General features: G+C 38.2%; 2 protein-coding genes across 4 annotated transcripts in view; one reads left to right on the forward strand and one right to left on the reverse strand.

Moving 5' to 3' along the window:
- Positions 1-1,329: 1,329 nt before the first annotated feature.
- On the forward strand, positions 1,330-9,564 carry LOC110062776 (uncharacterized). Of its 2 annotated transcripts, XM_020769725.2 has the most exons (4): positions 1,330-1,413; positions 5,823-5,981; positions 7,933-8,382; positions 8,839-9,564. In XM_020769725.2, exons 2-4 carry the CDS (start codon positions 5,873-5,875, stop codon positions 9,105-9,107), a joined length of 828 nt encoding a protein of 275 aa, XP_020625384.1. In that variant the 5' UTR covers positions 1,330-1,413; positions 5,823-5,872; the 3' UTR covers positions 9,108-9,564. The 2 variants fall into 2 exon arrangements, with proteins under 2 accessions (XP_020625384.1, XP_020625385.1); XM_020769726.2 differs by lacking the exon at positions 1,330-1,413 and having other exon boundaries at positions 5,767-5,981.
- A 1,019-nt stretch (positions 9,565-10,583) lies between these two features.
- The window catches only part of LOC110062786 (E3 ubiquitin-protein ligase MIB2-like), a 20,810-nt gene continuing 19,160 nt past the window's right edge, over positions 10,584-12,233 (reverse strand). For both annotated transcript variants that reach the window (XM_089270629.1, XM_020769735.2), the window contains exon 19: positions 10,584-11,679. In XM_089270629.1, the coding sequence (XP_089126755.1) occupies positions 11,435-11,679 (245 nt within the window). In that variant the 3' untranslated portion in view covers positions 10,584-11,434. The remainder of the gene's footprint in view (positions 11,680-12,233) is intronic.

The raw sequence follows: 12,233 nt of genomic DNA on the forward strand, positions 1-12,233 counted from the left end.
GATGAAACCATCGGTTCTTTTCTCGATTGCTGAGAATGAAGACTAAACGATTTTACACTTGAAGTTATTATCACCAAATTAACTTAAATAAATTCCTATTGTGATAAAGGACCGTGGACGGTGAATCACAAAATGATAAAACAAAATAAACTTCTACTCCGGAATCAATTCGTTTGCGGTTCATTGATGCAAGAAATTGCGCGAAGATAAAATGTCTCAACCGCCCGTTTACTTGGCTTGTTCAGATTCGCTTTGCTTTCAACGAACCGCCATTAATTTTAGATGATTGTATGTTAATTTAGGCTGCCAAGGTTTATTTTACTATACTTAATTAAATCTAAGATGTCGGGTGTCATTGATCATTCTGAGCAAACAAAACCAGGAAAGGGATTTTTTTTTTTCGTACTGCATTTCGGAAAGAAAAATTGCCTTTTAAGCGTACTTGTTTTATTCATTTCCAAGGGGATGGGGGAGGGTGGACATACCCTTACACATTCCGCTGCGTCTGGGTCATAGCACAATTTCACTTTCTTGGTTTCAATTTGAAATTGCTTTGTTGAATTTCACATACGCTTACGATCAGGATTGCAAAGGATACGTTGAAAAGGAAGGTAGTTTTGGCCTGAAATTTGGTTAGGATTTGAAGAACTGAGCAGTACAACTTTACCAAAAATACTCCAAGAAGTTTCTTCTGTACCCCTCCGTAAAGGGCATTTTGGTTGACCCAGCCCAGAATTTTGAATTTCGACCTTGTTAACAAGGTGATGTCCTTTTATTTGATGTTGAGCCTTTGATTAATTATGGCTGAGACAAAAGAGTCCATCTTGGTCAATCGGAGACATGTGTGAAGTCATTTCCGACACTGCAAGGCTTCTAAACGAACTTGGTAAAGGCAAAATGGGCAAACATCGCTTCATTTCACAAATTTCCTTAAAAATAGAAAAATTCCTTATTTATCAATCGAGCTTTCAAGAAATTTTTTAACTCTATCGGGAAATCCCCAAAGCTCAAGGTCAATCTGAAAATTGAACTTAATCTGAAATTTAAACTGAATCAATTTAGAATTATTCGAGTCTATAAAGACTGTAATTTATTTAAATACCAATTAAGTTAAAAGCTTGCCTGATCTAACCCAAAAGAGTTTGACACAACAAAACGTTCCGTTGTCTCAAAAAGCTAATAAATGAATGCTCAACCTCGCCTACGCGTTAATTAATTTGAAAGAGACAAATAGACTGCTCCCAAGACACCGAAATAAATGTCAAAATAGCGGTAACACCTTTAAATATGTCACTGCTTTTTACAGATTAGATGCATGTTCATCTTTTAATAACATAGAAGGCAGAGTCATTGCGGAACTGTTCAAGGTGCCTCGCTTGCTATATATTCAGTAGCCTGAAAGTCAAATCCAAGGTAAGCAACAATAAGCTGATTTTTCAAACAGTATTTGCGTGAATTCTGCTTATCCGATTAAGAGTAACTGGTTCCTGCAGAAATCTTAACAATAACTACATACGTTACAGCAAAGACCAAAACTTACAAATCAGCAAATTTTGGACAGCTATTTCATTTGCTGGCTCATGGCTTTGCCGCATTGATCAGAGTCCGGAACAGATCTAATTCACGGCGAACACAACGCTTAAAAACTAACGGGAGTTTTCAACACAATCTTCGGTCCACCGACCGAACTGAATTCGACTCGTTTACCACTAGGCTAAAAGAGGTTTCATGGAGCAAGACCATTGGGTCAAAAATAACAAAATTATAATAACAGTTTATGTTAAGATCAGTCTTACTTTTTTCAATATACGTGTACACATTGTAGGAAAATCGTGGTTGTAGCAGTTACTAAAAAGCACTAGTGTAGAAGAGTCATCCAGCTGGGTGCAGTATTCTCTAACGATATCTCTGTATTTGGTGCATTCAAGAAACAGTCGTGTAGATTTTTAACTTAATGGAATATGAAAAAACAACGGAAAAAAAAAATACTGATTTAGGCATGCATTTAGTGGAGAACAAAACATCGATTTTAGCAGGCACAGGTGAAAAATAAATTTCCTTCATATTTGCTCTCAGATGCATTCGGCTTCCTTTAGTAAACAGCTTATGGGAATAAAATCCGGTGGCAATGAATTTTCAGGGACTGGTCGACTAGGTAGTCTTGAGCCCGACACAGTTTACAGAAGTCATAAATTAAATCTAAGAATGCGTTGCAAGCGAATTTTACACTAAATTTACTATTTTATTTATTTCTGACTATTTTATCTAATTTATGAACGGTAACTTAACATCTCGAAAATGTAGCGATGACTCACTTTATTGTTAAATTGCCAAAATTTCTCAGCGGAGAAAGAGGAATGGTTAAATGCCGTTAATAAAATATAAACTGAACAAACTATTTCTGTTGCACATTTTCGGATAAGGACATCTGATTTTAATACTTTGCTCTACGTGATTGCAAATTAAATTGAACGAATAATATCTCCAGCGACTTATTCCGCCTAGGAATTAAAACAGTCTTATCCTATAAACAGGCGCTAGTTGGGGAATTCCCAATAAACAAAACTGAGCTTTCCGCTTACAGGGCTTTAAGCGATAAAATATTCATAGCTAAATTGATCAGCGTAATGTGAAGCCGTCATGATGTTTGATTTCATTCCTTTAGATGTCAACTGAACGCACGCAAAAATTGAATTAGCATTTGCCAATTTCGACGCATTTCACGACCTAGTTAATTAATTAGGCCCTGCCCACAATATGCCGGAGAAATTTGAAAACGCAGCTTTATTTCTACGGTTAGGCCTACCGTCTACACTAATCTGCGACGGAAACGAAGTGTTTCAAAACGCTCTTCAAACTGGGGAATCGAAAACGCCGGCTTTTCGTTATAGTCTGGACGTAAAACATTTTGAAAACGGAGCTTTTCGAAAACGGAGTCTTTTTCAGACACAAATCCAAAATGACCGGTGATTGTTGCGTATTTATATTCCTCCGGCGTAGTGTGGACAGAAAACATTTGATACGTTTTTAGAGTGAAACCTCCTTTTTAAAATTCCTCCGGTGTAGCGTGGACGTGACCTCTATCCCGCTAACCAACTTGTTCTCATTTTGTTTCATTACCAAAACAAACAAAAAAAGTATTTGTAATGGCCTAAGCCTAAATGGTGGCTCTCGAAAAGTTGTGGATTTAAAATTAAAAATTTATATAAAAACGTGAGTAGAGAGTGCTTTAAACAATGAAGAGATGTGATCTACGAAGCTTATAGTGTTCTGATGGCGAAGAAATGATTTTCCTCACGTGGTTTCTAGTGGACTGGGAAACACTATGTCTACGGCCGCATGTTTCGTTTAACATGCAGAAATATTGACATTTCGAAGGCAACAACACCCTAAAATGTATTAAGGTGGTTCAAAACAGTTTCCAGCACTTAGACTTTGATTGGTCGTTTATAACCACTCTTTATCATTTGATGCACTAAGAGTGCAGACTGATCTTTCCAATTCTATTTTTTGAGACTGAGTGGCTGTTGTAATCTAGTCAGATTTAAGTCTATTGATAATGGACTGTCGCATTGGAAATCGCAAGATTTTGTAGTCCTGCTGCTGACCAAAAGAAAAGCAGGCCAAATTGACATGATCTAAGGGTATGCTGATAGATTGACCGCTTGCTATTTAAGGTGGCTAATACAGTTTCCAGTACTTTCCAAGACTTAAATTATGATGAGTCACTATAAACACTCTTTATCAGTTGATGCTTCCATCGTGGTAGCCTACATCTCAGCTGCTACAATCATGGTATCAAAAAACTGCCCAATCATTGGTGAAAACGTTATCATTTTCGTGACACAATAGGTTATCATAGCAACAGTATGACCTTCTAAAAACACCCTTAATTACAGCTTTAGAGGCTTATAATTAAAAAACGACACGGTTAATTTTTTTTTTTGTTATCAAGCTTTAATAAGCATAATAAGTCTCAACTTTTGGCAAAGTTTAAAACCATTCTGTACATATGGTTGAGAGCCACCTTAAATTTTCAAAACTATAAGGATGTTTCTTGCAGGTCATACGGTCGCTACGGCAACCTATTATGTCACGAAAATGATAACAACGTGTTCATCAAAGATTGGGCAGTTTTTTGATTCCGTCATGAAAGTAGCATCAAATGATAAAGAGTGGTTATAGCGACCAATCAAAATCTACGTGCTCGAAACTGTTTTAAGCCACCTTAAATGGAATTTGGGGCTTACCTCCCAGCATAGCCCAGGGTAGGGTAGGGATGGGCATTGCGAGAATAGAGTCTTGCCCAGGACCACAACACGATGACCCGGCCAGTCAGGGCTCGAACCAGGGCCGCTCGATCGGGAGACCAAGAGCCATGCGTTAATTTATAACGGAAAAAAAAGAAAAAAACATTGCTGTCTGTACTACTTGCTTGAGGGGCATGCACTCAAAGTTTTGACGTAATCAACCTTTAACGAACGTACCAAACTTTTAGTCAGCGTCTTTCACGAAAAAGACACGAAAATAACTTCGTATCCATGGCCCATTTGCCGAGTCAACAATATTGTATTTTCTGATGCTTTCTGAGTCTCCATTACCCGCGAATTTTATCGTTTCTTTCGATTTTCTAAATGATTCACGTACAAATTTGTCAAACTTTTTGGGGTCGTAATAACAAAACGCAGTATTTCATTAATCAGCCTCGAGTTTTTGTGGATTTGTTTATATGGACCGGGTTACAAGTCCGGGCGCGATATCATTTCATATCAGTCTGTATGTTCGTAATTGTTCTAGAAATGATACGGTGCTTCGCTCGGTATTATATTTTCCGGTCTCCGTGTTTTGCCAATCAATTTCTAAATTAAACCTAATTCGTAGTCAGCAAAACCTTTCTGTCTTTCTACACAGATTTATACACTGTACATCCATGAAATAAAGAAGACGAAAATTGTTTGTAACATCATTTAGGCGTGTCAACCAGGATAAAATGAAAATATAATGGAAAATATAATTCGATGGCAGAGTTCCAATGACGAACACTATAAATTCGCAAAAAAAAGCGTTATTTTCTTCGCTCACAAACTTAACTCACACTGCACGCACGTGCAAATGCTAATTTGTATTTTGCGTATTTCAGATACAGAAACATTGTGTCCATTTCCTGAATGTTGGAAACTACAAATATTTTGGCAGATGCCAATGTTTGGACATTTCATATTTGAAAAGGAAATGAACAAAAGCTAGGTTGCAATTTCGGAATTAAGAAATTCGTTGGCGGATTAAAATCGTGTTGACAGCGATTTAAAGGCGGCTTCCAATGCCATTTGAACAGAAGACGTGTTCAATTATTTGGGTTTGTGCAAATATAGGGAAATAGTAATAAATTACATCTTGGATACGATTTCGTCCCCTCATTAAACAGGCTAAACGTAACACTTCTTCTTTTTTTTAAGATCTAAAAAAAAGAACTTTTCGTGGTCCTGGTGGTCCGTATATGTGAGATTTCGGATCAAAGCGCCGGTTCGTCAGAAATGGGATGCATTTTTTTCCGCGAAGAAAAATGAAAATATTTAGGAAGCCTTCTTCCTGTGGACGTAGGCGATTACACTGTTTATCTATTGCTAGAATCTCATTGGCTACACACTTGTTAATTAACAATTTCACTCATGCTTTGGAACAAGACAAGACAACGAGATCCGATTGGCGATTCGAAATACAATTATAATAAGTTTCATCACAATCGGTGACAATGTCAGTTGCTCGACGGGTTTATTGCACTCTGGAATATTTTCTAATCTAACGATTTTGTTTGCCCACAGTATGCGAGGCTTAAAATCAGCAAAATGAATCTGCCCGGCCTCTTCGCGACATGAAAGACGATATGCCAGATCCAAAGATGAAAAGGCTGACAGAATTTCTTTTTTGGGGAATCATTATACTTTCGGAATGCGGACTTTCGTCAAGTTGCAGCGATAAAGGTTTGACTATTGCAAAATTTTTGACTAAATAGGAAGTTTTTTTTTTTTTCTAACTAGTAAGTGCCTGCCCTAAAGAAGGGGTTATTATTAGCACTAAAGACTAGACACTTGTGTTACATTGCGGCAAAAGATGTTTCGTCTGTCCGTAGCCTCTCTTAGCTCACTTTGGTTTCAAAATACTCAAAAATAATTCCGTCGAATTTTAACATCATTGTATCGAAGGACACCCGTACAATTAAATACAAAGAAACAGACAAGGTATGCTAATGAGGCCTCATTTTAAATTGTCCATGGACAAGTAATTTCCATCCCCTTGTACATTGGACAAGTGAGAAGAAAGCATGTTTGCAGTGGAAACGTGCGTATACAATGTACTTAGTTCACGGTTTTTTAATCGTTACCTGCTAAGTATCATAGATTTTTGTTTCTTTTTGCGATTCCCACCTAATTTTTTGATTGCTGTGTGGAAATGAAGCTAGGCTACAAAAATGATATTAGTCTCGCGATGTTTGATAATTTGTTTATTACATATCCAAGGAGGAAGAAAAGGCATGTACACCATGGTTAAAAATGCAAGTTTTACGATTGTATTGAACATTTTCTTCGTTATTTTCAGGCGATCCTAGGCTGTTATGTATATATTTTCAAACGTTTCCGATTAATTCAGCTTTGATAATCTCTGCGAAGCTGCTAACATCTGGATGCTCGCAAAACGTCGCAGAACTCCGGGCCATTTTTGTTTTTTTTTTTTTGGCAAATTTAGCGATAGCAAACTTATGAATACATTGTCAATGTCCTGTTGGCAGCCGTCAAAGTACGTTCTGTGCGTTCCGTTATTTCTTTCCCTTCGTTTTGCACGCGTCCAAGTTGTAGCCAGTCTGTTCGACAGACGTGGCAGCCTCGACCTGAGCGATCTTTGCTGACGGTTTTCATATTTTAAATCAGTATAGCCGACCAAGAAACAGAAACTGATCATAACAAGAATGAACACGCACTTTGAACACCCAGTCATCGTGAACCGTTCCAAACGATGGGCGTTTAAAGCTTGCTACATACATCTGTTAATTAATTTGACAATGAAATACTACTGGTTATGTAACGCTTTCGAGTGGTGTAACATAGGATATCCCACGAGTCACTTGTATTTTCTCGCTATACACACGAGCCTTTTAACTATTTTATACCATGCCATAGAAAATATATTAACACAGTCATTACAGCGCACAATGGGAAGGATGGGTGTAATAAATCCAATATACAATGAATTTCTGTATTTTGATTGGCTATATTTTCTATGGCATGACATAAAAGCGAGTATCTTTATCGACGTTCAAGGTATTCTTATGGTGTATGTTATGGACATTAAACTGAGGACACACTCGACAGTTTGGGCTTCCGCGATCGCGATTGAATAAGAATTTTGTGTTTTCTTAGTGGTCCAAACATATTATGCTTATTCAGTTCAGTAAAATATTCTATAAAAACTTGCAAGACGTTAATCAATTAGTCCAACAAGACACAATATCAAATGCTGCAGGTAAATTCCAACAACAGCAGCAGCAACAACAACAAAAACAACAACAACAACAACAACAGCAACAGCAGCAGCAACAACAACAATAACACCAGCAACAGCAAGTGCAACTGCGAAAAAAGAAAAAAAAAAGCAACAGCAACCGTGAACAACAATAACTTAGTACATATTCCTGGCAAATTACGCTACCATCACAAAACGTAACTGAATCAATCCGATCTTGGATTAACCTAAGACAAGCGTCTAAAGAACATTGAATGATATACGAATAGTGAACGATAGCATGGCAAACAAATTCATGGATTCCCAATGGCGCAAAACTAGTTCCATTGTATATAAGCAACGGAAATCTGTTAGATTTCTTTAGCAGTAACCAAGACATTTCTGCCATTTTTTCTATTTATCTTCTTTGTAAAGGCACGTCCTCGGCAATTGGAGTCAATATAACCTGCGACAGTTACTTGGAATTGTACGTGGACGGCAAGCTTTTGGGTGGCGGTGCAACAAATGTTACGAGCAAAGGTTTCTTTGTGTACCAGATAATGCCAAGAAGTCACGTGGTAGCTCTAAGTTGCAAAGCTTCCGCCCCACCATGGGAGGGAGGTATTTTGGGATCGTTTGAAAACGGACTGGTCACCGACACCTCTTGGAAGTGCATCACCACGGCCAGATACGGATGGAATATGAGAAAGTACCGAGATGATGATTGGCCAATGGCCTTGCCTTATGGACCCAACAACAAGTCAACATTACCTTGGGGAAGAATACCAAGCATCGACGAGAAAGCTGTTTGGATTTGGTCTGCAGACAATAAAGGGGACACTGAGGTTTACTGTCGGCACAGCCTTGTTGCTCCATGTACCGAAGGTAGGTTATTAGCTCTTCATTGCGTACCTTGTGAACTAAGATGGAGCCTCTTCCAGACCTTAGTTAAGTCTGTGTACGGGCCACGGCAAATGAACTTCTACTTCGCTGCAAACGTATGCTTAAGAGCAAGGCTATACTGTTCGGGCAATCCGACGTAAAAACAAAAACAAAACGAAACGAAACGAGACGAGACGAGACGAGATGAGCCGAGCTGAGCCGAGCCGAGCCGAGCCGAGCCGAGCCGAGCCGAGCCGAGCCGAGCCGAGCCGAGACGAGACGAGACGAGACGAAACAAACGATAGAATTTTTGTGCTGAGCAGTGAAATGTTTTTTTTATAGCGCAGCTGCAAAAATTGTCAATAAAATTTCAGAAGCGTGATTTTTGAGCCAAATAATTCCTTTCAAATCTTCTCTCTGCTATGACATTGATATAATTTTCCCCTTGATTCCTAATAGTAAAGTCAAACTTCTTCAAGGCACCAGAATCTGGCAGAGACATGGCCATAGCAGGATTTTCGCTCCTTCGGACAAAGGTTGCCAGCGCAGTGGAGTGTGGGCTCAAGTGTGGTCAGCGCAGCGCATGCGCATCATTTGCAGTGGAGTACTCGGATAGTCCTGGATCTAAACTATGTGAACTTAATACAGTAAAGGCTACAAGTCATCCTGAAAGTGTTGTAAGAAAGAAAGGCTTTCAATATTACGACGAAGCTGAGGTCTTCTATTAGGGAAAATTAAATTGAAAACTGCTAGAAGGAAGGCTGTTTGTAAAACTAACATCCTAAATCACGGAGCAAGGAAAAAACAAAAACAGGTCCAGCCGATGTGCAATGAGTCAAGGTAGACATATTTCCAAAGATGAGCAACATGCAGTAATTTTTCTTTACAAACGAACTATTCTCCGACACATAAGGGAACAACATAACAATGATGACTGAGTGGAGCCCATTTCGGCTTGTAATAAAAATAAATAAGTAAAATAAGATAAAATAAAACAAGAGCAGAAAGATCTGTTACCGCTTAATCATACCAGTAACAAAACTTCAAGAAACAAAATAGAAAGAAAGTAAACCTTGTTAACAATGGATTACGGCTACCAAACAAGTTCGAAGGTTAAAGCCATTTTTGAAAATGTTTTAAGAACATAAAGAAGGAAATAAAGAAAGAATACTCAGCAGTCACAAACATGGCACGTGAATTTTGTTTTTGGACACCTTTGCTTCTCGGAGTCCCATTTGGTGAAAAACCTGTTTGACATGTTTATCAGCAGAAAAAGAGAAACGCACACGTAGCCGTTAGCATGATTTTTTTTTTTTTTTTTTTTTTTTTTTTTTAATCTGGTAAAGCTTCTCTGTCCAAAAAACAGAATAATTAACAAACTTTGACCCAGCGCCAAACGATTTGTGCTAATAAATTATGCTGCAGAGAATTCGCCTGCGAGTAAACTGGCAGAGTTTATCTTCTCGGTTAGTAGGTGATTACTTCATTAGCTAGCAAGTTTGATTGGTTTATCCCTTATTATGTGCGTTACCTAACAAATAAGCCCATTTCGATATATTCAAATTATAACTTGATCTCTAGGCTCCGTGGAGTGAAACAAGAAATCCGTTTAGGTTTAAGGACGAACAATTAAGGTCATTCCGCTGAAATAGAGCCTGCACTGAGATTTTTGTGAAAGTTTGCCTATCGATTGTTTATATTATAGGAACTTAAATTTTGAAATAAAGATAAGAGGTCCCCATGTTCGTTTAGGAGCAAAAGCACCTTGTTTATACCCATATAAATCCTTATAATAGCACCATGATTATAGTTACGATTGCTTGCTAAATTCACGTTTCCGACGATTGCTTTTTGTTCTCCACTGAGAATTGGTCCATAGTTATTTTACACAGAGAAATTTATTACTCAATTCAAAACAACAGAAAAAAAATGATAGGTCACCATACTCGTTTGCGAGAAAATGACAATTCCCCTCTATGGCGAGGTCCACCTGTAAAGAAAAAGCCGCCATTTTTTAATGCGCGCGCGCTAAACACGCGTGAAATTATGCGCAGTAGGGATGCGCAGTGCAATACTGGGGAATGACCTTAAGATCTTCTGTTGAACAACTGGGCGTAAAAGGACAACCAATAGTTTTAACTGAAAATAATTTACAAAAGAAAACAATGTTTCGGAAATTAACAGCACATTAACGAACAAACTGGTAGTTTCAATTCTTGTTTATTGGAGTACTTTTAGAGCTGAACCATCAGCTCTTTATCTAACTCATGTCTCCTATACTAAGTACACGAGTAATTCGCATTGCGCAATCTACAAGCCTCTTCTATTCTTTACTTAACACATTACGCTCTATCGTCTGTTCCAATGAAGCCATCAATCTTTCAGCAAATGACGACATTCCCGTTGGTGATTTTTTTTTCAAACATCTCGTTGAGCAAACAGAGCAATAACCCCAAAACAAAAGGCTAGCAAATGCAACAAAACAAGGGTGATCATGTAATGACTTTTGGACGAGGACTTTGAAAACTTCAGTTTAAAATTTTCAAAATAAGCCAACCAAGGTGCAGTGCATTAAAAGCGGGGATCTTTTCCTACATGAAGCTAAGTTTTATAACAGATAAACGCTAATTAATCATTCCCAAACGCCAGCGCAAAAACCAGGTTCAAATTTTCTTAAATACCGTACCCTAATTTCGCTTGGGTTTTTAAGTTCCTGTGGTTACACTTACACTCAAGCTAGTAGTTATAAGTGTAAACTTGGTTTTAAGCTATCTTGGCGGGTCTTTGTTAGGCTCGCTAGTCTAACACAAACGTAATACAATTTATACTTGTGTCTTCGTCGCTAGTGTGAACGTGTCCATGAGCTACCTTGCAATTATACCAACCTACGCTGTTAACCAGCCATTACGCTATTCTAGCGTTCTGCCTTAACACACTTCATTATCTAGCAGAATCTAAACTGGAAGTTCCCAGTACGACATGAAAAACGGAATTTCATATCATGTGTTAAAGATAATATCCTTGTAAAAAAAAACAAAAAAAAAACTTCACTAATCTACAAACCAAACATTTGAATTTTATTCTGAATGGCTTCCCTGCAAACATGACAAATTTGCAGTCTTTCAGAGCATTCCCTGCACGCGCCATGGCCGCATAAAAATACCATATTTTTGTCTCGCTCCATACATATCTGGCACTGCCTGTCTTCTTCCATGACTCGTAAACGTTCTTCCAGTGAACGCACTCGCTCGTTGTAATCTGTCGCGTCCATCAAGGTTGGAGCATTGATCGGGGCTCCCTCTGCAAAGTAGTGCAAGTAAAACTTTAAATGAATTTTAAGGCTCTCAACCTCTGCATCTCCAGAATCAAAACTTGATTGTTAGTTGAAAAACGAGGATGTGCCCGTGCAAATGAAAGCTATTGAACAGTACTTTCACGTGGTATTGCTTATTAAATGGCACAAGGTACTTCCATTTTTTTAAGTCTGTGGATGAAACCCTAGTGTGACCATTCAAATGAAAATAATTGAGCAGTACTTTCACGTGGTACTGTTTATTAAATGGAACACGGTGATTCTATTTTTAAAGACTGTGGATGAAACCCTAGTGTGTGACCATTCAAATGGAAGTTATCGAGCAGTTCTTTCATGTGGTACTGTTTATTGTGCTGTACAAGGCGGTTGTAACTTGTAAGTCTGTGGATGAGACCCTAGTGTGTGACCATTCAAATGAAAGCTACTAAGCAGTACTTTGATATGGTACTGTTTATTATGCTGTGAAACGTGGTTCTATCTTGTAAGTCTGTGGATAAAACCCTAGTATGTGACCATTCAAATGGAAGTTATTGACCAACAC

Source organism: Orbicella faveolata, unplaced genomic scaffold (genome assembly GCF_042242905.1).
Source record: "Orbicella faveolata isolate gen_17 unplaced genomic scaffold, um_ofav_v1 contig_34, whole genome shotgun sequence".
Lineage (NCBI taxonomy): Eukaryota > Metazoa > Cnidaria > Anthozoa > Scleractinia > Merulinidae > Orbicella > Orbicella faveolata.